This window comes from Stigmatopora nigra, chromosome 8 (genome assembly GCF_051989575.1).
Source record: "Stigmatopora nigra isolate UIUO_SnigA chromosome 8, RoL_Snig_1.1, whole genome shotgun sequence".
Lineage (NCBI taxonomy): Eukaryota > Metazoa > Chordata > Actinopteri > Syngnathiformes > Syngnathidae > Stigmatopora > Stigmatopora nigra.
In genome coordinates this window covers 6,662,791-6,690,725 of record NC_135515.1, presented here as the reverse complement: position 1 = coordinate 6,690,725, position 27,935 = coordinate 6,662,791, and the positions used below count along the sequence as shown (strand labels likewise).

Below are 27,935 nucleotides of genomic sequence, written 5' to 3'. Positions count from 1 at the left end.
CAAATCCAGACTAGGTGGCCTTTGCATATTGTGATTGGGTTTCCAAAGTTCGTTAAAAATGTATTTTTGATTGAATATAGAAGTTATAACACGAACGAATGATATAAGGATTTTACTCAATGTTTCCAAAACTTAACTAACAATAATTCATTCATTCTGCACCAAATCTCTGGGTTTTCCATTTGTATATTTGTCATAAAAAAAGAAAAAAAAGGACATGTGTCTAGACTGATTTGATGGAAATGAAAATGGTGTTCAGTGGGACAAGGAGATCAATTAGCAAACGAGGTGACGAGACAAACTACTTTGTAACATGATTTGGGAGAGAGGACGAGCAGCTGAGCTCGCTCCATTAGGGCGGCAGTAAATGTGCGTTTGCAATGAATCCTTCCTTTTTATGACTTTCTGTAATTTAATTAAAACAACAGGAATGGACACTGACCTTTAGATGGGAGGGCCACTCTGCCCTTAAAGTCTGTTATTGGCCTTAGGCAGGGGGATTTGTATTGAATCCGCTGCCTGTGTTGAAAACGACAAGCCATATTTTCTGATATTTCACTGAGTCACAGTCGGTATCTTGTCATCGTGAGCAGCATTTCAATGGCCGCCGTTAAATACTGTCACTTTCATGACTCCTGGACAAGGATTAAAAAAATAAATAAAAGTTCTGTAGTTCTTTTAGCTTTTGCTTAAGTGGATGAATAATTATTCTGTCATTTCCACTCTGATTAAAAGGCATGAGTGTGTCTGTAGGCTACGGGGCAACTCGGCCAGACAGCATGTTCATTAAAAATGAATGGAGCAGCTGTAGCCCAGTTTAAGGCCGGTCGGTCCGTCAACATGAAGTGTGGCGTGACTTTGAATAAACACGGACGTGACGATGGCATGAGATATAAAATAATCATGGTAGAAATGCTGTAGGTGGAGAAAAAAGTGAAAAGTGATGCGATGGACTTGCTGAGTGAGCGAAAAACGTGTGTGAGGAGGTCTGGTTATTCCATTAACCTTTTGTAATGAGGGACAGAACTCAGATGGAAGAAGGTAAAGCAAAATGTCATGTTCAAATCATCACAGCAAGTACAAAGAAACTGTACTTATTCAATGGATTCAAACCTATCGGAGCTTACCTGACCGTTTCCTGACAATAAAGGCCACTTATCGTAACATTTTCATTTTCAAAATAGAGTTTTGGCACATAATTATGTTGAGAAAGCATCATTGAAGTGCATTGAATTTTTTAGGCAAGTGTGAAAGTACCCTTAAAGTGTTGTTGTGCTAATTGAGATGTAGTACACTGCTAACCACCCAAGACTTGGGTTTTTTCATATGCAGGACATTTAGGCTCATTGAAGTGTGAAATAATTTTCTACGCTGTTGGAAGCTTGGCCTTTTGTAATTTTCTTCCTGCTGAGATGAAGTATACTTACTGCATTAGAAAAAAACGGAATGCATAATATCTTCCAAGATTGGAAGTCCTTTTAGTGTTATATGCTTGCTTCCCCAGCAAAACTTGATTTTTTTTTGCAATAATATGACATATAATTCATAAAAATGTTTATAAAATGAGTTTTTTTTTGTAATTAAATCGTCTGATAGCCTCCCTAATTTGATATGCCACTAACATAACTGAGTCATGGTGCTGTTTGACTTTTGTTCTGTGATTAGTTTTGATTGGGTCAGTAAAATAAAAAGAGTCAACCTTCTCAAAGACAGACAATGCACTTGTTTTATGATTATCAATGTAACCTTCGAAAGCTCTACTAGACAACCTTAAGTGGCAAATCTACTTCACTCCCCCAAAAATGCAATGACAAATTGACATAGCCGACAAATGATGATGACAAATTAAGGTAGCCGACAGGGTATAGGTAGCCTATCCTTGGACGAAAGGATATCATTGCATGTATCCTACGAAAATAATTTGTCTTTGACAACTGAGCTGAGTTTCTTGAAAAATGGAAAATATGATATGTATCTTTAAGACAGGGCCAAAATGACCTGTAATTGGCAAAGGGGTTTTGAGAAGTAGAAAATGTTGAAAGAGTGCCACATGTTGCTTTTTTCCCTCTTCATCTAGAGGCATATTAACAATAACAAACAATGGTGAAAATCAAGTGGCGTATGCTTTGTGTTGGTGCCTCTCGGGCAACCGGCAAAACAAACTGCATCGCCGTGTTGCTGTTGCCGCGGTGAATTTGCATGCTCATTTGCACATCAAGTGGACAGCGAACACTATTAGTATTCATGAGAAGTGCTACGTTTGTCCAACCCGCTGTCCAGGAAAGTATGCATTGCTGTCCCCAGACATTCTTTACATGCTCTGCTACTCAGGTGATTGCGGAGCATTTTGTGTGTTACTTGTTTTTGCTACGAAGGGCATAACAAAACACAATTATTGGAATTAAAAGGACAACCAAATTGAGTACCTATTAAGGATTAACGTTGTTTTTTTAGCTGTTATTGGAAATAATGCTCACTTTTGAGATTGAGTGGAATCGGCTAATCCAAGTTATTGCATAATGACATTTCTGACACTTGTGACCTTTAACCTCATTAACCCAAAATTGTATCACAGCTTCCATTTCAGTTTAAACATATCCTGCAAATTTCTTTCTTGGGTTTGAACAAAAATAGAAAGACAAATAGACACAAATGCATAACTTCGTCCTTAGTAGGTAAAAATAATCTTTGTTTTCAAACACAGTCAAAATATTGAACCTCCAATGAACAATGATTTACCCGAAAGCAATAATAATGATTCAATTCCATAAGTATTTTTATTGCTTTCCCAATTTGATCAAATGACTGCCAAAACGTTGCATCCCTTGCGACTTTATCTGCGCAACTCACGACAGCGTAATTGTATGTATCGATTTCTGTATCAAACATATTGATTTGTTGCGCTTTGTCTCCAAGAGGCAATTACATAACTTAGCTGTGGTCGTGTATCTTATTCAGGCTGCTTTGACAAACAACATGGATCTCCTGTAAAAAAAGGAGCAGTAGAACGTTAAATCCCTCCAAAGAGAAACTAATCCAGTTCTGGATGAGCCACTTTACGACTTACCTGCACTTCAAATCCGCTCAAAGGTGTTCTCGGTATGTGTACTGTACGTCTGGCTTATCACGATAACCTTTACAGTCAATTTAAAAAATACATACCTTCATTACCGTAACCTAGCACATCACAACTTTCCCTTCATTCTAGCCAATAAATAAGCTCGCTACGAATCCCTTCCATTTCAAATCAATTAAATTCGTATCGCTGTAAAATGGCACTGAACCTCTATAATTTGCTGCAAGCCCTCCACACAATACCAAAAAAAAGCCACGTAATGCAGTATGCAAATGCATTATAATTATTCCAGACTTTTAATCGCAGGAAAGTGCTGTAGGGCGCACTACTGATATCCAAGATTATTTTCTAAGAGCATTCATTCTATTGAGATTCAAGAATTGTGGTATTTTGAATGAAAGACCTTGAAAGACATCTTGCCCTCTTTCCATTTTGTACATTAATTTATAACGTCACCATTTTTAAAGAAAGCGGGTGGCAACTTTACGAAAAAATATTACTTTTTAATACAATTTCAATAGTTTTGGGTTAGTTATGAGTCTTGATTCTATTTCCCAAGATTCTACCATTTAATTGGTGTGTAAAAAATCTGTGATAGTGGACCTTTAAGGGTGACATAAAGGCTAGCATCACCTTGTCCCATTTTATCCTAGCTTCCTTGTCTAGATGCCCATCATCCTTTCAGCAGAGGCTACTTGTTAATGATTGATGCGCTACCTCTTAATGTGATGGATGAACAGCTCGCTACAGGATGTGGCTGGATTGGGTTACCCAAACCGCTCCCCCTTCCATCCATTCCTGCTTCCGCCCCCAGGCCAGGCCCCTCCTAGCACAGGGGAGTCGCTCCTTGCGTCCGCCCGATGAAGGAACAAAGGCAAACGAAACAGAAGCTACATCAATAATGCACAGGAAAGGGGGTGGCGGTGCAAGTCGTCCGCCTGAGTAAAAGCAGCTGATGTAAAGTAATAAGTGTATTTGCCCAGATATGCTGTACGTGAGTCACATATGTTGGTTAGAAGGTGACGTCAGTATGATGACTGGTTTCTCGGAAGACTGCTGTTATGGAAATTGAGTTTGTGGTTCCGGTATTACTCCAATTTTGAGACAATACTTAGACAGTGTTGTGCAAATGGTGAAACGTTAACTTTTCTAACATATGATAGGTCTTGGTTTCGGGTGGGGTCAAAATGGAACTCCCAAAAAATGTGACTTATACTCACTCTACTGCGACTTATATATAGTTTTTCTCCTCCTTATAGTGTATTATTTGGCTATTGCGACTTATACTCACTCTAGTGCCACTTATATATAGTTTTATTTTATCTTAATTTTTCTTACATTATTAGAAGAGCAACGACATAAGCAAAATTTCTAAATTCCTGAAAAAAAAGCCTTTAGATCAGTAAGAACTAAGAAACTTTTCACACGCCTATCAGGACTCAAGTCACGGTACAAAAATAGAGGAAAAAGTTTTTGTCAGAGGTCAGTGATCAAACAACATGAGCTTGCAAACCTCTTAATGCAAAAAAAAAAAAAAAAAAAGAATCCTGCACCAAACACTGCAATGGCAAAGGTTATTAATAAATCCCTTCAGTGCTGCCAAACTTCTTGCATTAAATCCCTGCTGAGCCACATTTGCAATACTTTGATGCAGCGACGAATACTAATGGGAGGCAAAAGATGAATGAAATTACGCTAATACGCAGGGGTGAAAAATTCTTAGCTGAATTATGATGTTGCTGAGTGCCGTGGTTTAGCTGTAGCACCCACTTTGAGGTGTCACTCCAGCTGCTAAGTTGTAATATTTGAAGTGCTAGAGTCTAACATATTACAACTTAGTCACCAATACATTTTTTTTGCTCTGCCTCTGCAAGGCATTAACTTATTGTTTGACATTTTTAAATTCAGTATTACAGTAGGGTGATACAAAATAAAGGGGCTTATTTATCACATAGCAATTTCCAGTGTTGTTATATAATCATATGCAATAGTGATGAAAGCCTAGCTCACCCAAATGATGGGGCACTGCAGACTACAGTAGAAAACATCGAAATAATTCACTGATGGTGCAGTGCTTCATTCACCAAACTTCAAGAATTCAAGACTGAAAGAACTTAGAAGAAGACTGATGTGTGTGGAGAGTGTATCATGGCCTTCCTCCAAGGTCAGCTGAGACAGATGAATTGTTTGCTTCTACCCTGGGATTTAAATGGTTGCGTGTTATCAGTGATTTTTTAAAGCTTTATGTGAGGATTACTTCTCATCTATGCTCTAACTATTCTTGAAAAATAATTTATTTAAAATCATCTTCTTGATGGGCGGCCCGGCGGATGAGTGGTTAGCGTGTCGGCTTCACAGTGGGGGACCTGGGTTCAAATCCAGGTCGGTACACCTGTGTGGAGTTTGCATGTGCTTCATACCCCAAAAATGGCACTGCCTGCCTGACTAGCCATTTTGTGACATTAGTTAAAGCCAGTGTTGGTAAGTCAGGAGCTAGGGTAGATAATTTGGGATACTTTCTGTTGTTAAAGGAAGCAAAAAACTACTGGTGTTGTTTTTCCCCTTTAAAAGCAACTATTTTTACTTTGGTTGAAGCCATGTCTTTGGCATGGGCACCTCCCTGGTTTCCGTTGTCTACACCCTTGGGTGTGTTCCGCAAAATGATTTGTCAAGCTTTTTCCATCTTAATTATTTGCGGTATTGCTCCAATTATACGTCATTAGTGGCCATTGATGACTTCCTGCAAAACTCACCGCCAAAGTGTCTTTGTATTTGGAGTAGTTTACATTACAGACATCTCAGACTCTGTATGGATTTTATGATAAGTGCTGTCTTGCATACTGCACATTATGCTGGTAAACAGGAAGTAATTATTTATAGATGAAAGAGCTGGATGACCACAAGAAAGGCAAATTATTAGTCAATCCTCAACTGGATTCTTTTCTTAGCTAATACGTGCATCAGCCGATGCTATTTACGGCATATCAAATATTTGATTGTACGTAAAATATTCTTTTACATAGCAGAGACGTCAGTATGTGTGCTTTAAAGTAACCGTTATGAAGTTGTATCACATACGCACGCACCGCGACAATAGTGTCATAAATCACTCGAGTTAAAAGAGATTATTTTTACCCATGGGATTTGCCTTTTGGGGTGAGGGTTCACGCATACCCGCAGGTGCAGATGCGGAGCCATAAGATAAAAAGACAAAGTATATAATGAAGAAGAAGAAGGACTACGGATCACCTAATTATACAAACATATAGTAGTAGTGTGCAGGTACTGATATACAGCACAAGTACCCGTGTGCCATTCATAATCAGCTTTTCATACAGGAGCAGAAGCACAACAAAGATGCCTTGAATTAGAGTGTAAGCTTTCAAAGAGCGTGTGGAGGAAAGCGAAGGGAGCCAAGGTGCTATGAGAAGATGGAATGAGGGGGTAGTGGGGAGTGTAAAAAAAGAAGAAGAGGGCAATCAGTGAATGCACCTTGCAGGAGGAAATCACTCACGTTGAAGGAGTTTAAACAAACGCTGATAAAGAAAGACAAGACAAATGGAGAGTCCTTTTGGAAAAAAAGTTTTGCTGCACTTTGAATTCATGTTTTGAGGCCTCCTGATGAATGCAAGATGAGTAAGTTAATGCGCTACAGTGACACAGCACAACTGCTTTGTCAATGAATACTGGGATGGAATTTGGTGGAATGTCAAGGTCAATAAGAGGTCAGAGATGCTTTCTTAGAGAAGACGGTTCTTTGGGATTATTTTGATAGCTTTTGTCATTGCGTCCTTGTTGGAGAGTGAACAGTTGTGGGTTCAAAATCCAATCATTTGGACAAATTCTATTCCTAAATTTCGTTTAATACTTAAAAATGAGCATGGTTATGACATCGGACATGCCAAGATTTGTATGAAAAGAAACTGGCCAATATATTGCTGTACTTGAAGGTGAAAAAAAAACAGCAAAAAGCAGTTTGATAATATTTTTCCTTCATACTTGCGCACTTATTTTGCTCAAATTATATGTCATGATTATCCATTGATTAATTTGTGGAGTACATACCGCTCCTCAGTTAATGGCAGTCACATACTTGTTGCATTTATCTATTCATGTATGGCCTTCAATTATAATATATTCAATGTCGCTATGACTTAACTATAGCACTAGTATACTGTCTACTGAATGCTTATCTGAGTTACGTTTAATTAAAAAAAAATCACATTCTAAAAGAACACTTTAAAGAGAATGATGAGATTCTTTTTTTTACTAAATGGAAAAACACCAGATTTTAATTAAAAAATATTTAATCGTGCTTAAACATGGCTTCATACACGACAAATATTGAACCAGCTTACTATTTACAATAGTTAATCCCTTTTGACGTAGGCCAATTGACAGGAAAATGTTCTTTTTGAGGTGGCATTCAAAAAGGAAAGATGCTCATATTTGGCCCAATGAATGTAATGAGTTAAAGAATTTTACAGCTTGAATTGTGATTTAAAATGTGTAAATTCATACAGTGAATAAATATGTGATCTTTTTGTCCTTAGTCGGCAGTAAACTTGATAAATAATCTCCCTTTTGCATGTTTAAACAAGTACTGTTTTGCATACGGAACCAGGGGCTAAATAATTATGCGTTTTTTTGCTTCCTGCTCTGCTTTCGAGCTAAAATAGCGCAATCTCCCCATGGGATTTGGCAAGGAGGGAACCCGAAAAGCGAGAGGCGTCGGTGGTGCACATAGAGCAGATCCCACGACACTTTAGTAGCGGGAAAGGGGATTTATCCGGAGAGATGTGAGATCTCAGCATCTGCTCTCCAGCTAGGGCGGAGGAGAGTGAGCGCTGGGAGCAAAGCGCATCACTGGCGTTTGATTAAAGATTTATAGCCTTCTCAGACATGTTTTCTCTCCTTTTGGAGCAAAAAGCTATCTCCTGCCATTTGATGGGAGCAGCTTAAGGTAAGGGAGTGGCTCCTGTCTGCATTGTTTCAGTGTGGATTGTTATTGCACCGTGGTGCAGAAATAGGCTGATATAACAAGCTCCTCTGTTTACATGCCTCCCCTATATAAACAGATTTTTTTCTTCTTCTTCCCGCCAATGAATGCATGGAGGACTTTGCTCACTTAATCTGAAGCCATACATATAAAAGCCTCCATTCAGACACATTAGTATTCACGTTGGAGAGAGATTTAAGGCAGCAGCTGTAAATCACATTCACCCACTAATGTAAATTGGCACTTTTTAATCGGGACAAAAAAATGTAAGAAATTATACATCATCATTATATTAAACGATGAAAACAGTTGGAAAAAGAAAAATGCCAAACAACTATTCATACAAGGATTCTTTGTAGTTGTTGTTAATCATTAATTATATTAACTTGTTATCAGACAAAGAACAGATGAAGATGCAGCCAGATGACTCTCTCTTTGCTAAAACTGATTGCTTTTTCAATATGTGCCATGTTACAATAAAGAAACTATTGTTTTCAGGGGAAAAGTAACTAGAAGGAAAACATATTAACTAATAAATTCACTCCAATTTGAAGGGACTGACATTATATTTGCATTATTGCATAGAACTGATTTTTACTGCAAATGCTGTTTATGCACCAATCTTTACACATTACCATATTTTTAGACTGTAGAACACTATTTTTTTTCTCCCTATTCAACCCAATGGTTTTAAAACCAGTGTTTTTTTTTATTAAAAAGGTATTTTCCGACCTAGCCTAATGCTCATTTGACAACAAACATGGACAACTAAGGATTGTAGTCTAGTGCGCTGCACGTATCGTTTCTTAAAGTCCATTCAAATACATTAAAATACCTTTATTCATGATCTTACTTCCCATTACACTGTCTGACACAAAAAGACCAGTTCAGAATATTCAGACATGATGCACTCCCCCCTACATATTGGTAGAAAACATGAATACATAGTAGTACCTTGACCTATGTCACATGGTCGATTTTTGGGTTTTTTTTTTGGTGAGAGGCAGAAAATGAGATGCGTATGCTTCTCAGCATTTGACATTGACAGGCGCGAATGTTAATAAAGCTTTTTACCCTTCAAGGTAGACATTATTTACAGCCAGACTATTTCAATAATAGCGCAAACTACATTCCTCCATCAACATACCTCTACACTACTATTACCCAGGTTTATAGTTCATGTTTTTACAGTCGAATAAGCTATTTTCTGCATATACTGTAAGGCTTGATTTTTTTCTTTTAATGTACCACTTAAAGTGAAGTGGTAATCGAGTGTAAGGCAAAGTTGTCTTTTTGCAATTACGGCATTAAAGTGTCAAATGAACATGTAATGAGAAGTATATATATATTCAGAAATATACAGTAAATTATGTTCTGAAATAATTTACAAGAAATGACTATGTAAAGTCAAAGTGACATGAAGTACATTCGGTGTATTTAAAAGGAACACACAAGTCAACTCACAGTGCTAATTGACTGTTTTCTCATGGTTAAGGTGGGAAAACACAGTGTCAAAGTGCATGTTGTGGGACAAAAACTGACACTCAAACTACAATGTGGTGATGACAATGCCTGATTACAGGATGCATGTCACCGTGTGAAAGCTTTCAATATTTCGGGAATTAGGTCTCGTCGATGGAAAAATGTAGCTGCTTGAATAGCGACAGGTTCTCAAGCACCTGCTTCTCCTGAGGGTGTCAAATCAGTTCATGCCCTGCAGCCTTGTAGTTAATTGGTCTCCATGTCAAAAATGCGGGGTCTGCTTTCAGTCATCTTAATTCCCACCCCCATTTTGCAAGAGTCCCACTGCCACTGACATAATGTCATTGCACCTAATTGAGAGTATCCGAGTGAAAATGCGATTTTTTTTCCTGTCAAAAGTTGAAATAGATTTTGTGATGTTTTTATGAGCCCAAGCCGGAAGGTTGAATAGTTCAGCTTCCAATCCCCCTTAATTAAAAAAAAATTGTCAGATCACATCAACAGTCTTCAGTTGAACCATTTAAATTTGGACAGCTAACTCACATCAACCTGAGCTAAAAAAAAAAAAAATGGAAGTCTCCTAAAGTGATTCATTACCCAGGAAACTAAATGGACTTCTTCTCCACAATGGTGCATGTGTTGTATGTGAGGAGAATACAAATAATAGAAGAGGATTCAGGCTGAAGAATCAACCTCTGAACCCGTGAACGAATCGTTTTGACGATGTGACGTGGATGGCAGGATCATCTGGACTATGGAGTATAATAGTGTACTATAGTGCCCTAGCTATAGCGACCATTTCCAAAATACCTAAAGGACCACACATAGCAAAGAAAGAAAATCCCAACCATAAATCCGACAAAAACACCATTTTCTACATTCTAACATTCATTCATATTCCATACCAAATTGTCTCAAAATGCCTCATCTATGCCTGTGGCATCTACAAGTTGTTAAAATAGCACTTTCCTAAGTAAGAAGCTTTCATGAACACACTGGCGTGTGTTGCATTTCGATCCAACTCCAAAGAGGAAGACAAAAAAGTGTGCTTCTTAAACCTATGTGGCCACCCTATGCCCAGTCCTCATTGGATGAGAAATGTGGGAGCAATAATAGAATAACACAACTTACAGTTAACTAAACAAAGCAGCACAAATAAGCATCAAGTCACTCACTAGAGTGTAATGAATGTGTTGATGTATAAACATGATGTTTAAATTGGAAGTGGTTGAATTGCAATAAACAAAACAGCTTAAAATGATAATATACTGCATAAAATTATTCATTCTGAAGAAAGACTCCATCCAAATATTCTTGGTAGTCTGTGAAGCTGCCGCAATGATTTTTTGAGAATTATTGAACACCTTCTCAAACTTTAATCAAAGAACAGATGCATAAAAGTGTCAATGACGGTTTTAAAAGAGCTGCATTTTTTCCTCCCCAAACATAATCAGACTGAGCATCACGACCCTGTTGTCGATACTATGGCGAAAGTAGAAAGATGATAACAAAACAAAGCTTTTGTATTCTTTCCTTTCTTTTTATGGACGGAAATGAGCACGCATTCCTTTCCATGTTGCAAAGCAGCGTGATGTTGAAATCACGTTGCTCTTTTGTCAGGTGGTGTATTGAGCTCACACACATTATGACTGACTGCAAACAAAGAACAACACAGAAGCAAGAAAAAAATAAATAAATAAATAACCCCTTGTTATTGCCATGGGCAATCAGACAACTCACTGAAAAGTTTCTGTGAGATTTTTTTTTTCAAGGCTAGAATTCTCCCAGGATGCCAGAGCCTTAATTGGATCTCTTCGAAGTGGAAGGTGTTACTTGGAAAGTGCACAGTGCGGAGCTAAAAGAAGAGAGTTCTCTCCCACTATGAGCTTGGAGTGTTAGCTTCTCAGTGGGTGAAAAAAATGAGTCCCTCTGTGGGGTTTAGTGATGCTTAAAAAGTGAGAGACAATGTGGAGAAATGCAGAAGCGATCCAAGCATGTGTTTATAACCAGGAATGCTTGCCAGCCAAACACGGCTCACATCTAACAAAAAGTCACATTACCATCCATGGAACATTTGGAGTTTTAAACCTTTACAGTAACTCACGGGCTGCCGTTGAAAAATGAATTAACAGGCAGTCTTCCTAAATGAAATGAATTTAACATTCTATACATCTTATTTTTGTTTTTATAAACATTTTTAAAAATATAATTGTATTCACTTTGTAAAAGATAAAAGAAAAATAAGGAATCAGATGCCTGACAGCACCATTCCTGATATTGTTGATTTAAACCTGAATAATTTTATTTTTATTAACAATTAGTTTGCTAATAAATGTATTATTTTAAAAAAATGAAAAAATAAAATATCATCAAAAATTACAATAATGAATTAAAATTTCAATAACTTTGGGATGTGCAATATCTTAGATTGTGCAATATTTTAGAATTACCTCACACGAACCTGACTTTTTAAATTACTTATTAGCACATACACTTTTCAAATTGTCACGGTTCGTCTTGTCTGTCTATTTATCACCCTTATGCAAAAATACAGCATCCTGTTTGAGGTGGTCGTCTAATAATGAGTCTCTCTAGTCAGACAACCTCTTTAAGCTTCTTACCATGTGTCAGTGTGTGTGTTTTTTCCCCTCAAACTGACAAATTATCCATTTTATTTTCCTCAACCTTGGAAGCCATCATGGGGATACCAACCATTCAGTTGGAAGAGGTATGATACAGGGAATAAAACATCGTCCGCCTTGTGATCTTTCAATTGAAATACCTATTACATTTACTCCATCAGAGGGTGGCAATATTCTGTAATTAACACGGCGTATGCGCAGAGGATTGCGCATAAGATAACGTCTGGTCTGTGAAAATCTTTAATGAATTTGTGAACTGTGCTGGAAACAGGAAGATCATTCACTGTAAATGTGAGAGTAGCAAGGCTTAAAAAGCATCTTATGAGGATTACTTTTATTATTATCATTAGCAAAAAAAAAATAGGACTTTGTATGCAGGTGAAATTGCATTGAATGTCAGAGATGCCAATAAATGTTTATTAAATTCCTAACTGCTCATATTGGACTGAGCTGTCTGTGTTTTTCTACCCTAACCTGAAAGTTATGGAAGAATGTATTGTTTTCCCATAAGTTTTATTAAAAATAACTCAAGAACGAAGAAAGGCATTATTATAAGAGGTAAATGAAATGTGGTGGTAATGAGGTCATAGGTCACTGATCACAGCCAACGTAATATATATGTTGCAGATAACCACCAATTCGGGGTGCCCCCCACTTCGGGCCCAAAGTCAGCTGGGATAGGCTCCAGCACCCCCGCAACCCTAGTGAGGATAAAGCGGTTCAGAAAATGAAATGAGAGATTAGTTGCGGATACCCCAAGAATGAAGAAATCGAACATGATCAATCAATGGAATGGAAGAGGTGATTAGATTTGGGGTTAAAGAGGTCATAGGTCACAGAAATTAGAAAAGGAACTTTATGTGAATAGATTAGCCTATTAAAGTCAAATTTGCAGGGTACGTGATAAGTGAAAAAGTGATGGCATTTTGTGGAATGAGGGCACAATTTATTGTATTTTAAATGCTACTAAAACATTTTGAGACAATAGTTTGTGGTGTGTATTTATGGCTTGAAAGACGAATAATAAAAATATTGTTGTACCCAATTTAATGCTTTGCATATTTAAAGAATTGCCAAAAGGTGCTATTCTTTAAGCTCATCACAATGCTGTCAGCCTGCATGAGAAAGTGTAGTTTATCAAGGACTCCAGGGAGATTTTAGGGGCACGTATCACAAAGCAAAGCGCACACTGCTATTTTTACAAGCTCATGCCATGAGGCATAATATCCGTTAAACATTGCCGTTTTATGATCTCTTGTCAGCTTTGCCGCAGTCATCTACGGGTGCTGCTGTTGGGGGGGGGGGGGGGGGGGTACCCTGGTTTTTCTAATTGAATTGAACAACATGCCATTTAAACATATGAACCCTTAAATTCATCACGTCACAAACCATCATTCAAATGAGTATTTTGATCCACTTATGAATGAGGTCATCGCTGTTACAATTACCAGACATCTTAAAATGCACTTGGGAGAATGAAACCAGATTAGTGGTCTTAAGTGACACTTTTTGCTGGTCGACTGCCCAACTGCTGTATAAAAGCAAATTTCAGATACCTCTAAATTATTATATATTTCATTATAATCATTATCATATATTTTTGTAGAATCGATTATTCACATAATCACATAGTGCTAATGATAATAATTACTATTCTATTTCTCTTTTTATTAACCAAAGACAATCTGTCTGTCTTCATGGAGGACAATAGATCTCTAAAGCATTTATTTTTGAGAGGCTGAAATAAGAGGATTTGCACAATTTGAGTTTGGACAATGACAATTGTACAGTAATCTGATGATGGATTAATTTTGATACCCCAATTGTACATAGCCAGTCATATCTAAAATTCTCCATTTTACTTCAACACAGAAGAAAAACAAACCTTTATCGTCCTGCCGCTCTCTTTTTGGCACTGTGATATAAGAAGCTGGTCCAGAAAAGTCAGAGTTAAGCCCACATCTGATGTTGTCAAAGACTTTCCACCACTTCCTTGTGATCCAATTTCTGAGACGGCACTGACTTTGACATTTTGATCCTTTCAAAACAGAGAAACAATTTCAGTAAGTGTCAGCTACCTTCAGTGACATATGCTTCAGAGTCCACATCAGCAACCATCCACATGTCACTGCCTGAGGACAGAGGACGCGATAACCGGAATCAATATTGCACTTATTGGACAAGAGATTAGTGACCTATTAATAAAACTATTTAGATGTACACAAATAAAAAGGTCCTATACATGTATAGAAAATCTGTCAATGGTAAAATCAAATTTGGTAGGTATGTTCCATCGATGTATACGGATTGATCCTTAGAGGCTGATATTAATTCATTTTTTAAATAAATTGCAGACTTCTTGTTGCCTGTATGTTTGCATTTAAACAAATTTGGTTGTGCTTAGTATTTCTCTGGCCTAATGACATGTTTGGGAGCCGGGAGGTCACAGTTCATCTGATCTTGACCAACTATTTTTATTTCATCTCAATTTTTGAACAGCTTTATCCTCACTAGGGTCGCAACAAGCTGTCAAGTTGCAGGGCTGGTACACAAACTAATTCATCGTTCATAACCTTGAAAACTTCTGAAACCGAGGACCCATTGTATTAAAAAATATTTCCCTTTTTTTCTCTGTCCAAAAGCCAGTTGGTGGACATGAGGTTTGCATACTCGCCTTGTTTGCAGGGCGTGATAGAGGCACCTTTCGGCCGTCACCTAAAGCCACTCATTGTTCTGGCCAACAATGCAAACCGAGCCCAGCCCTCAACAGACTCAAATCTGATTAAGACTGTTCAAACACAGCCCGTTGTACGAAAAAGAATTCCCCATCCCCCCGGTGCTAAAGACCCCCTGACTTTGGAATGCAGTTGGATAGGAACATCTTTGCCCTGGAGCTCTCTGGTCTTGTTTGTTGCTTCAAACCAGGCTGACATTATCTCCTGCCGGCCCCTGGCTCTGTCTCACAGTGTGGACTGGCGTTCGAGCAAGCCGCTGACCTTCCACAATGTTCTGCAATTAGCCACGCCCACCAGCAACACCTTTATTAGCATAACAGTTGGCTCAGTTGCAGGCCAAGGTTTCCCTTCAGCTCCTTGCCGTGCCCATGACAATGCTGCGGGAAAGAGACAGCTGGGCACGGAAAGAACGGTGAAGGGCTTTGGTAAAGCCTGCAGCTGCTCAATGCAATGCTAATGGCCCCCCTGAAACCTGCCTGAGGCCAGGGATCACAAAGAGACTTCATATCTTAAATCTGGTCGTTTTGAATTATTATACCACTTTGCATCAAAATCAAATGAATGGTGCCAGAGGTTGATGTGCCTTGTCTGAGACACTGCAATTTCATTCACTCTGTGCTGCTGAAATGAGAACAAAAGCCTTCAACTTGTGCACTTAGTGAAGGGCGCTATAGCACAAGTTGGAACGGTTGAGGCTCAAGATTCACACGGTAGGTTGTGTGTGTGGTTGCACCTGGCAAAGGGGTTCCAATCTAATGAAATCAAGAAAAGTTACATCAAAATATAATACCCAACACCAACAAGCAATACATATGCAGGAAACTACAGTGGAAGCATAAGCACTCCATTCACTTCTATATTTCAATTTATTAAAATTCCATTATTCTTTTCCAAATTACACCTGCATTCATTGAAATTTGCAACAATCCTTTTTTACATCTTATTTTCCACTGCTGTAGCCTCGTGTTTCATATGTAGATTAGCTGGCCGACCCACCCCATTCAAGCAATGCTCTTTTCATTTTATGACTTCTTATTATAGAGGGTGATTGCCTGTAAATAACCTTTGTAAGGCTAAACGAGGGGCATCTAAAGCAGCACACTGATCTACTTTTACGATAGAAAGTACTCCACGGGGTTTGCGGTGAGACGCTGTAAATGAAAATGCAGCTTTTCAAACTGATATTATACAAAATTATATTGGATACCCAAGCCCTGATTACTGGGAGGTTCACAATAACTAACAGCACATTAGTGAAGAAATCCCTGAGTTGGCTCAAAGAAATTTTCCAGGGCATGCAACTACTCCATCAAGGATTGATGTAGGTATTTACTGCAGAGTATGGCTTGGATGGGAAAAAGCTGAAAAGCACAGGGCTCTCAATAATTTATTCAAAGTACCATACACTCCCGTTATGGCCACATTGACATATTAAGTAAGATAAGTTGCCCTCATTCTAAACAGTATGGTTGCAGCTTGTTGCAAGAGAGATTCTCGCATGGATGTGATCATGAGCTCATGGTAAGATGCATTCTGCAAGAAAAACTGAAGAAAATACATGGATAATGATGCATTTCTTAACAATATATTAATGCAATGAATTGCAATGGAAAAAAACTGAACATTTCATTGTGATATGAATCCTGTGTCACTTTATATCGAAAATATTGACAACATCTACTAATAAAGTCAATTTTTGCAGCAAGAAAAGAGGTGTTTAATCTCCGCCCTGGTGTTTCTACGAAACAGTGAGACCTTGCCTGAGGTGTAGTCTCAGTTCACGTCTATATTGGGAAGCAAAAGAGTTTTGAAATCACACATATTTTTGCATGTAACAGTTGTCCCTAGCCAAAGGCATTATGGGAGATGTTTACCATTGCAGCTCCATGATCTTTTACTTCCTATTATTTCTTTCCATAAGATTAATATTACAATTTTCAACTGCACGCGTTTGTATCAACCAACCGGGGTGAAAATCAAACCACGAAGTGGGAGAAAGCTCATCGATGCCAACGTGAAACTCCAGCAGCACATTTGGCGTTTTTCTTCATTAGCACCAAAGAACATCTGCAAAGCCTCCCTTTACCCCAACGAAAATATGCAAATGCGACTAGTTGGTTGTGTAGCCACGCAAGAGAAACTAATTTTAATCCGTCATCTGTCGGATATTTTAGACGCCATCCTATCAAACTGCTTTTCGGTGAACTTAATGTCAAGGATTTTTTTTCACATGATTAGAGACAGAAATTCCTACAATGCTGCAGTTTAAAAAAAAAATTTAAAAAAAATGGAACAACAGGCCACTTTTAATGAAAGTGGTAATTTCATGGAGGTTTTGGGAGTTGAGTATAATCACAAGAAACTGATTAAAGTTTTACCCCAGAATATTAGCTAGTGTGTAAAGAGAGGGATAATAAGAATCTGTACACTTAGAGTTTACGTTAAAATTGTTGTTCAAAGCCACAGCAGGCTGCTTTTAAATGACACCGTCTTTACCGGTGACGGCCTCCGCCGCCATTAACTGACAACGCAACAAATACTTTCAGGAAGAGGTGGTAAATAGACAATGCTGGCAGGTGACTGATGTAAAGCGGCCCAGTCAACACGTTGCAGGCGCTCGCCTTTCATGTTGCCAGGCAGTTTAGCCACGCGAATACAAGGGAAAGCGGTGTTGAAGCTCGTCATCCCAGGTCCAAGACTTCACACGACACTAGCAACATTGTACATCCCACGCTGATGACAAAAAAAAAAAAAAAAAAACAAGCAGGCTGACGTTGTTTTGTTTGGGAATGGTCTGAAACAACTGGTGCGAATAATGTTGTTGCGTGGGAAGAGCTCAAGGTTACTCGAATCATTTGCACACCTGAATCCACCTCTAATGATTGGACTACCACATCTAATATTGAGGCATACGTGGGTGCTATCTAAGAATATGACTTAATTATTCAACTGTTTTTATATAGATTCGAAAAATCAGATACGTATATATTTGAATTTACTAAGTGATCCATGCAAATTGAATTCAATGCCTTTATTGTGATTATACAAGTAGAATGAGGTTTAAACCTTCACCATGAAGTGCACAAATTAATCTCATAATGAGAATAAACCTTAAATCTCCCGGATATTTTGGTGTATTATAAGGGAACCCTAAAATTATGACAATTATATTTTGGTTACAGTCTTTGGCCAGAGCTGACATTAGCAATGTGTCTGTAACATTTTAATCAAGGACAGTGCACACATTTTTGTGAATTAAAGTATTGATTAAACATGATTGTTGGTACACAATAGCACATAATGTATAATTCTAAAAGAACGGATACGCCGTGGCTTGTTTGAGTCTTTGGAGATTGGAGATTCAACGAAATTACTTTCTTTAGCTGAGCCCAATGGATTTGCGGGGAATTTGTCACGGCAAATTTATGCTGACATACAACCTCAATACAAGGATTATAATGCCCACCTGAGGGGACAAAGGCAGTTTGACAATAAAGCACAGCAAGTAACAGTTGCATGCTCACGTTGACTGTCTGTGTGTAATGTAATGATGGCCGTAATGATGCATGGTAAAATGCAGGGCAATGGTTGAGAATGAAATAAAATGAAATGCTTTTTGGACGGCCAAAATCTTCCTTTATTGGCAATTTCATGCTTCGATATTACAATATGTCCACTATTTTTGGGATTCCGATATCCTTTTACCTAAAAGGGCCGTCATTGGTAAAGCAGTGGTCCGCGTCAAATGTGGTATATTTGAAGCAATTGCTTTGATTTGTTCATAATTTCTTCACTCATTTTCTTTTACTGGCAATGCCACTTGAGTGGATTGCTTCCAGCTCCTTCAAAACAAAATGGATTGGACGCCTAGTGTCACCATTGGCACTGAAATGTGATCATTCAACGTCAGCCGTGACAGTTAAAAAAAATGATATCTCTCTCTGTCAATGCCGATGAATAAGTTAGTTTATCCCTCATGCAAAATGAAAATACGTCATTTCTTTGCAATAAATTTGGTTGAATTGTACAATAATTGCACATGTTCTAGAAAGAACATTGTTGTGTTTTTGTTTTTCACAAAGATCTTTGTCATTTATATGGCTAACTCCGGGATATAATGTAAATGAGACCGAGACAACTCAACAAAGCTCTAGGTAAGTCGATGCAGAAGTAAGCGAATGATCCCAGAACAAACCTAAAGTGGTTATTGCAAAAAAAGACTAACGGTGTAAAACGATACAGTTGGGAGAGCACGAGGGAATGCAGCGAGCTGATAAGAGGGAACTTACGGTAGCGGGGCCGGTGAAATGCAGACAATGGAGATATAAAGTAGACAAGGGGATCATTGGCAGATGCCTCAGAGCAACAGTATGCCAGTCCATTTGCTGCAGGCAGATAAGGTTGTGGTTTCCAAAGATTACACCTTGGACTCCGTACTTAAAACTGTTTTTATACTTAAAAAAAAAAGGGAAGCAAAGGCAGCCATTTTAAAATGTAAACAGTCCTATATTGTAATGATGTTTGTTTGTTTTTGTTACATTATGTTCAAATTATGTAAAGTATTTTTTTTAAATGTTCTCATTATGATGCAGTGTCTACGTGCTTAATGCGTAAATGAGTTGGCAAGTCAGCAGCCTGAATTAATAGTCAGAATAGCTGGAAGCTCTGAGGACAACAAAATATACTATATATGTAGTATTTAATAGTCCAAGTTATAGATTTGTTATAGAAATTGTGAAGGAAGAGAAATAGGCAAGCATTCAACAGGCTAATATTCTACTGTATGCAGTGAAAATGTAAAGATAATCCATCAGTGTCAATCTAAAATAAGCCTTATAGTCTATTTTTTTCTTTACTATCATCTCACTGCCCACACATACTTATTACAAACAATAAATGTATGGGAATTCCCCAGCACAAGTCTATTTCACCAACACTAACAAGAAGAGGTTGCTATTGATCGCCTTTTGAAATAAGAGCAAGTTGGGCACAGAAGAGGATGATTCAAACAAAGAAATCAATTTAGTTTCTCCTGGTGCAAATGTGAAGATTAGTTGAGGGGGGGAAAGTTAGGCCCTGGCAGCGAACAATGAAATCAATAAAAGACATACTCTTTGCAGAAATAGAGGTAAGTCACCATTGACAGCAGCCCCCTCGCACACTCAATCAGATTAACTAATGAAGCAATTATCGACCCAGTAAGGGGGAGCAGGCCAAAGACCAGAAGTGGCCATTAAGCGGATCTTCCCATTCCTCACACACTCTCAAAATGTCAGGGGCACACTCTACTGCCAGACACAGTTTCTCAAAAAACCTGTTCAATGGGGGTCGAAGGGTTGGAGTGGCGGGGACAAATCAGGCTAAAGGGAGGGGGGGACATATCCAAGGAAGGTGTGTATGTGGGGGGTAGAGGCGTGTTTGGGGGGTCTGAAACTAAGCGCCAACGATCACATTTATTACATCTTTTAGTAGGCAACATGGGGATGCAATTAGGGCCCCTTTCCATTAAGTGGTAATCGTACCCACTCCTGGCAAGTGCCTGTACAAGTACCGGTTCTGTTTCGATTAACTAAGAACTGGCCCAGGGGGGGCTGAAAACTGGGGCTCTCTTCTGCTGAATTGTAAAAAATCATTTTGTGCTCCTGACCTTTTACTTGGGAATATGAAGACTTAGGGGAGATGTCATCCATGGACAGCAGGATCACCTCAGGGGACATATATTGCCTGTAAGAAAGAAAAAAGGAGCATGACTTTCAGTTTGTTGACAATAAACAGCTGAAGCTTAGATTCCGTGCTTGATGATCAAGCAATACACACATTGCAAGCATCCACAGGGCTTATTCCCTGCCGAACTACCAGTGTAGATTCGCTAGGGAACAGTCCACCTGTCCAGAGTCCTCCTTGGCTTGGCAACAAAGTTTGTAAAGTTCATGGTTTTGCTTACTTTATTCTACATTGTGATTTGGTCTTTTTCCATCGGTATAGCAACAAAAAACTTTCAGAATGAAACCAGTAGCTGATTTTCCAAAAGAAAGTTTTAAGGCACCCATTTTCAGTTCGGAACAGTGAAGTTTCAGAGCAGTCACTCTCTGTTGGTTGGTTTATTTTTGTGATGCTGCCAAAAATAGTGTGACGAAGGAAATGTACATGATTATTAATGTGACAGAGCTGTTAATATGAAAGAAGTAGTTCATCTCTGTTTTGTCTGCTCATTCATTGCAACACTACAAGTCCAAAGGCAAGGCAAGTCAATGATTAAATGTGAAGTGATAACTTCCTTCTACAAAAGTTTACGCATCATTCAAGAATGTTCGGGAAACATTCCATTTAATCCCACCCACTACTCTATGTATACTTAAGTTTCCTGCCACAAGCTGAAAGTTTGTCAAAGTAATAGACTTGAAATATATGCGCCACAAATGATCTGATCTATATTTAAATTTGTCCCAAAAATATATTCATTTATACATAACCAGTGTTGTAAATTTTTTATAGATAGACAGACAGTGTAATGTTATTGTGGCTGTAACTAGGTCATTTTACCTTATGCCAAATCCAATGTCATTTTTCAAACTGGATAACACATTATATGTAAATCAGATGTGCAACATGAGTACATCTGTGTGTGTATATATATATATATATATATACGTATATACTAATAGGGCAGCCGTTGTATATTTCCTCTGTAAGAGTAGATACGACGTTTGAATGTCAAAAAACAGTGTGCTGTCATTCCCGCTCTGTTTGTATCCGGGGCAACAGCACATTTGTTTATGTGCTAGCTGCAGCAATGCCACAAGATGCCTCGCAATGTGTCAAAATGAGAGCGTTCACTCTTTCATCAAATGACAGACAGAGGGGGCACAGGCATTTCCTGCTACATGACATGACGTATTGTAATTCATTATTCTGTGTGTAATCTCTTCCAGCAGCCACAGGGGAGAAAGAAAAAAAATACACTCCCGTGAATACAAAACCAACCTGCAGCTCCGTTTACTCCTGTAATGGAAAGTTTTAACACAACTGCCTGGTGTACACACAGGTGAAGATGTTACATTTTCATATTTAGTTGTTATTTTTCCCAGGACTTACCTACTTAGAGCAAAATGTTTTTTACAAAGCTTCAGTTCAGGCCTGTCTGCTCATCAGTCATTGGCTTTTACTCAAACAAAAGAAAAAACAACTAGTTGTATTTTTCTCCTTAGGCCCCCCTCACAGTGCAGCCAGGCGGGGGAAAATATTGCTTTGCAGTTAACTTCTAATCAAATTGCATTAGGTTTTCACAGTTGGTGCCCTTACTCTATTTGCACAAACCATCACGAACCGAGATGAATTTCGCAGCCAGGGTGAGGAACACTGACTCGTCCACGCCCACACCAACATACACACACGTACACACACACATTTGCGCATTGTGCAAAGGCAGACGCACACATCTTGTGATCAGACAAGCATGATCATGCAGTCTTTGGGTAAATCATTATATCTGCAGCGTCCTCAGATGACATTTTAGCGACTTATCAAATGGAACCATTTTCCAGGAAAGTGTTGGACATGGGAAATGTGGCTGGAAACCACAAATCGGAATGCACATCCACAGGCTTGCTGTTAGGCCTAAAACTGATGTGTAACTGAGCCTCCAAAGTGAAATGCAACCTGCTCTACAGTGGCGGATTTGCAATCATACGAGGTTTTGTTTTGCCGTTATATAACCTTATTGTACAAGTTTGTGTCAGGAGAGAATAAACTGAGATTAACCACTGAACTATCTAAAACAAGACGTGGAAACAAAACAAGCGGAAGCAACACTAGACACGACTTTCCATAGTGGTTTTTAAAAACCTAAAGATAAATTTGAAAAAAAAAAACACCAGCCCGGTACTGTTGAATTAAAAAAAATAATATTGTAGCTACCAAAAAGACCCAACAAAGACTACAGACATTATTAGATATGCTGTATTTAAATGAGTTTTGGCCAATGTGTGAGGCTAGCAATTCCATATTCAGTTTTAGACAAAGATTCTTGTCTTTGACATGTTGAAACGCTACAAGTGTAGCAAAGCATCAACTTCACAAAGTTGCAGACTTAAGAGCTTTCAACTATTAGAGTCTTAGCCATTTCAACTATTCCAGAGTCTTCAATTGCTTCGAATGATCTCCCTGATGAATAACAATGGTCTTTGTTTGCAATGACATGACAGTTTAGTACAGAATAAAACAGACAATCAACAAAATTTACAATTTTAATAGTAATTAGGGTAGATTTTCAACAAAGAAGTTCTGTCCGAGAACGAATCTCCAAAACTTGAAGTCGCTCAACTTTGTTGGTTCCATTTTTCAGAAGAAACATTACATGACATTAATTCCAGCTAAAAGCAGACTCTTTATATGGATTATAATTATCGCATGACACATGCAAATTATGTCCTCTCCAAAAGGAAGTCAGAAGATATGACTGGTGCGCTCAATTATTAATTAGTGCTGAATTATTAATATGGAAATGTCTTCATTATGATTAACGTGGGCTCCACATCCTATAAAGCCTAATTACCATGAACCTTCTGTCAGCTGCCTGTAGGCACAAAACGACTGTGTGATACGTCGACCCTGTTGCGTGCTTATGCGTCTGTGCGCACCAGGTGTTCAACCACCCACCCACATGCCACGCCTTCTTATCGGAAACAAAAGAAAGCCCCCATGACGTAATTGCCAACATACAGTCGGTAGTCAAAACATTAGCTCCACTCACAAAATGGTGTAACTTTAAAGCCTCCCTATGATAGATTTTCAGCATTCAATTTATTTGCATTGTGACATGGGTGACATATTACAGTCAGACCAAATTCACAACAGCCCACAGACCCATTTTGGAAGTAGGCAGCCGGCAAAAGTTTTACTTGGTTGTTTAATTTCACACTTAATAAGTTTCACAAGCCAATAAAAGTTAATTTCCTAAATAAGTCCTTTAACACAAATTGAAACTGACTATTTATAAAGAAAAATGCACTGAAATGTTGGGAGACGAGCCCCACTAGATGGAACTAATATTTCTTTGGAAATATGGCCATTAATATGGAATATTGTGAATTGGTAATGTCAGTCTACCGGAACGCTAATTGTTGTTTTGAGTTTAAGGTTTTTTTTTAAGCAGTAATACACCACACTAATTAATCTATAAGATTTTAGTACTACTATTTTGGTTGGATAACAAATTTAAAGGTTCAAAAGATGTAACTTTTATGTCCCTGTGTTGACTAACGAAGCCTTTTTCTTCAAGAAGTAAAAAAATAAGCAGATTTGATAGCAGCATTTATTTGCCTTGAATGAATGATGCAGTCGGCAACTGAATTTAACACTGCGCAGGGGGCCATTGTTAACAAAATTCAAGTGACAGACGATGGCGGTACATTAAGTCGTCAGAGTGATTCGATATAAAATGACAGCAAGTGCTTTGGAAATAGTTTTTTGGTGAAAATAGCCATAAAAAATTGGAAGGGAAAAACTACGTATGTAGTGTCCCAATTTCCTGGTATTTGGAGCACAATACAGATCAGATAAAGAGGCCAATGCAGTGGGGCTTTACTAGTTTCAATTTAACATGCTGTCTCAAGTTTGTAGAAATATGATTTCAGCATTTTTGAACTTTTACTTTAGAAAAATAGCACAGTCAAAAATGCTTTAAAACATTGTCAAAACATGGTTTCTGTTACAACACTGACAAATACACTTGGTTGATGTTGAAAATTTCAAAATATCTCATATGGCTCATGACAAAAATGGTCCAATTAAAACTGCATTTTTGTAACCAGTATCCAACAGCGTTACTAGATCAGTTCCAAAACTTCTTTCAACATTTTAAAATTGGCTAATAATGAAAAATATATACTCAACTGTGTAACTGACCAATGTGATCAATTTGTACATTTAAAAAAAGTAAAATCGACCAAATTTAACCACAGGGAGTTTCTCTCCAGACACCAGAACTGCGAAACCCCCCAATAAAAGACACCACTCTACGACCTGTTTTGGTTGCTTAGCAACCATCCCTAACTATGGACAAGCTTTTGGTGTGACCATTGTCTACACACCCTCCCAAGTGCAGTTTGTAAACACTTTGAATGGGACACTATTTGGAAAAAAATACAATGTCACCTTCATTGTTGTGAGATCAAGTCAGAGAAGCAATTAAGGTTCTTCAAAACCCTTCAAAAAAGACATAACCTCAAACCACTGCTCAAATTCATCTACTCAGAGAATGTTTTTGACTAGAAATGACAAGTGGTTGTCTTAGATCTGGTGGAAGAGCACTTGTCTGTTTCAATGGCAAGACACCTTGTTGAATTTCATATTCTGGCGGTTTGCATGTGCGTGTGTTGTAGATGTTGATAAAGAAGAGAAGGAGGGAAATGTTGGGAGATAAGTGTAATGGGGTTAAAAGGAAGGGTAGGGGGAGAACATTGGGGTGGGGGGTGGCCATTAGATTTTTTTTGAGGGGCGTTGTGGCGGAAGAGCACTTGTTTGAAGGAGGGAGGTGCAGCTGGAAAGGATGGTAGTGTGTGTGTTGTGTGTGAGAGGATGGTGGTTGTGGGGGGTGTCCGGGGGGCGTGGCAACCCCCCCCCCTCCATTCCCCTCCTCTCCCCCTCCTCCCTCCGTCCATTCCGCGCTCTGTCCGCTCTCCACTGTTACCTGTGCCACCACAACTGGCTTACTGCGGGAGTTCGTGAGCAACGTTATCCCCCTACAAAACTCACCTTAACTGCTTCCCCCGCTTTCCAGGATCATTAAAGAACAGAAAACAACATTTTCATCAACAAAACAAACTGAATCCAACCTTCTTTTCTTTTCCTGTGACTCGAGGAACCCCTGCGTGAGACTCGCCACCATGCACTTGTTGTCCACCGGCTCCGTCGTCCTTTTTCTGGCTACTGTTCTCCATCAAGGTAAGGATGTTTTGGGGGATAAAAGAGGTAAAATTAAGTCATCGTAAGGTTATCGCATGTGTGTGCCGATTTACGCGTGCTCTTGCCGGATTCAGGTGTGGGTTACTTTCCGCCTGGAGTGCCCGCAGGTGCAGACGGAAACTTATCTAGCAACTATTTTAAAATATTTATTCAGGTAGAATTTTACCTGAAAACAAAAAATCCATTAATAGTAATAATGCGATAGAAAAAATATTACTATTGATGTATTTTTTTGTTTTAATCCGATTCCATTTAACCATGCACATAGACACCCGCATTGTGAAGTATAGAACAAATTAACCATCGGAACATTAATGATTTGAATACAAAATAATGTGTTTCATATTTTTCTGCTAAAAACATTACTGACTCTGCATTTGGCTGGAAACCAGTTTTTAGGATCTACCCTGCCTCCTGTTCATAGTTAGCTAATATTACTCCAGCACCCCATGATCCTCATCTGAGTCAGCGGTACAGAAGATGAATGAATGAACTGTGACTAACCTTTAGATGACTTTCATGCAAATAACTTGTTAATGCCAACCATCTTTATCCTCCATTTGTGCCTCTTACTTAACTGTATGATTTCACATGTGGTTTCACTCATTTTAATGCAGCTGGATAGTGCTTCCTGCACATCTCCTGTCTTGGATTACCAGGATTATGATCAGAGGTTTTGACGGAGAAGGTTTTGATAGTTTTACTGAAAGGGCAGGGGGGGGGGGGGGGGGTCCTTTATTGCAGGTTTGTATAGGTTTGGAATGCTACAAGTGGTATTTGCAGGGATGGGTGCTGCGGTAATTTTCCGTTTTTTGACACGGTTCCCTGCATGCAGACCAAAGGGTAATAGGCGCCGTGTGTTCATGTACTCTTGCCTGGCCATTATTAAGAAAAACCTTTAGAAGGTCAGGGGCTGGATTTGCTTCAGTCACACTGCAGTCTTCTACTGTTCGCTCTATCTGTTATTTGAGAAGAAACAAATGAGTTTTTTGCACCGCTGTGCCATGCCTCGGCACTTCACATGGTGGAGAAGTGCAACGGGTCGAGGTCAGACTTTTACGGCCCTGCACGCTGCTCTGTGTGTGTGCTTAGGCGTGAGGGTGTAAACGTGTGTGCGAGTGCACACAACAGATGGTCGCCGCTTCAGTCCGGCTTGAAGTTCCTTTTGAATAATCACACTGGTGAGTGTCAGAAACTGCAAAGCCTAGTTTGAATAATGGTGCTGGGACTACAAACACATCAATACTTAAAAGTGATTAATTTTTTTTTGCTTCTGGCACGAACAGTTGAGAGCCAGGTCGCTGACCAGTTTAATACAGTCCACAATACTCTGTTCTGTACCAATTTTATGTTTAAAAAAAACAACAACAACAAATGAATCAGCACTGAAGCCTTTGGTATTAACTTTACATTAAGACTTTAAAGATTTAAGACCTGAATGCCAAATAAATGTTGGATTTACTGTGTTTAATTTGATTGGAAATTTCCTTTTTTTAATGCAGGACCAAACTATATGCAAGTCATCTCTAGAAATGTGTTAGGAGTTTTTTTTTGGTTAAGTCTCACATAAAAAGGTAACATTATGACTAGATCTCTCTAGGAAGAGTCTGGAAAGATGTTTTTTTTGTTCACTCCCTCATCTCCACCCAACCCCCACCCCAGCCTACCCACACCCCACTCCACGCTCACCACAGCTCGTACAGCCATCCTGCGCTCGGTGTCACAGCTGGTATTACTTGTCAAGCAAGTGGAGCTCTCCCACCACTTATGGCCTAGGCTGAGTTGGGTGGGGTCGGTGGGGATGAGTGGGTGGTGGCGGCGAGTGGGGGTTTGGAGGGGTGTCACCTAATTTCACCTGAGACCAGATCCTCTCTTTCAAGCGGCTGGGTTCCGTCCAGACTTGCGTGCCAGGATGTTTGCATGTCTTTTTAATTGCAGGCTTCATTGCACGGTAGACAAGTTGTGTGTGGCTTTGCGTGCGTGTCCGATCTTGTCTCCTCTCCACAAAGAAAGCTGACCCTACCTCCCACCGCACC

General features: G+C 38.9%; 1 protein-coding gene and 1 long non-coding RNA gene across 6 annotated transcripts in view; one reads left to right on the top strand and one right to left on the bottom strand.

Moving 5' to 3' along the window:
* Positions 1-279: 279 nt before the first annotated feature.
* Positions 280-26,017, bottom strand: LOC144200685 (uncharacterized). Of its 3 annotated transcripts, none has more exons than XR_013327168.1 (4): positions 25,770-25,956; positions 20,582-20,658; positions 14,085-14,237; positions 280-635 (listed from the first exon to the last, which is right to left on the bottom strand). It is a non-coding gene; the product is annotated as an uncharacterized LOC144200685 (long non-coding RNA). The 3 variants fall into 3 exon arrangements; XR_013327169.1 differs by lacking the exon at positions 280-635 and adding an exon at positions 25,965-26,017 and having other exon boundaries at positions 13,903-14,237; positions 25,770-25,863; XR_013327167.1 differs by lacking the exon at positions 280-635 and having other exon boundaries at positions 13,903-14,237.
* alcamb (activated leukocyte cell adhesion molecule b) overlaps positions 25,582-27,935 on the top strand; it is a 33,826-nt gene continuing 31,472 nt past the window's right edge. For all 3 annotated transcript variants that reach the window (XM_077722942.1, XM_077722941.1, XM_077722940.1), the window contains exon 1: positions 25,582-25,878. In XM_077722942.1, the coding sequence (XP_077579068.1) occupies positions 25,821-25,878 (58 nt within the window). In that variant the 5' untranslated portion in view covers positions 25,582-25,820. The remainder of the gene's footprint in view (positions 25,879-27,935) is intronic.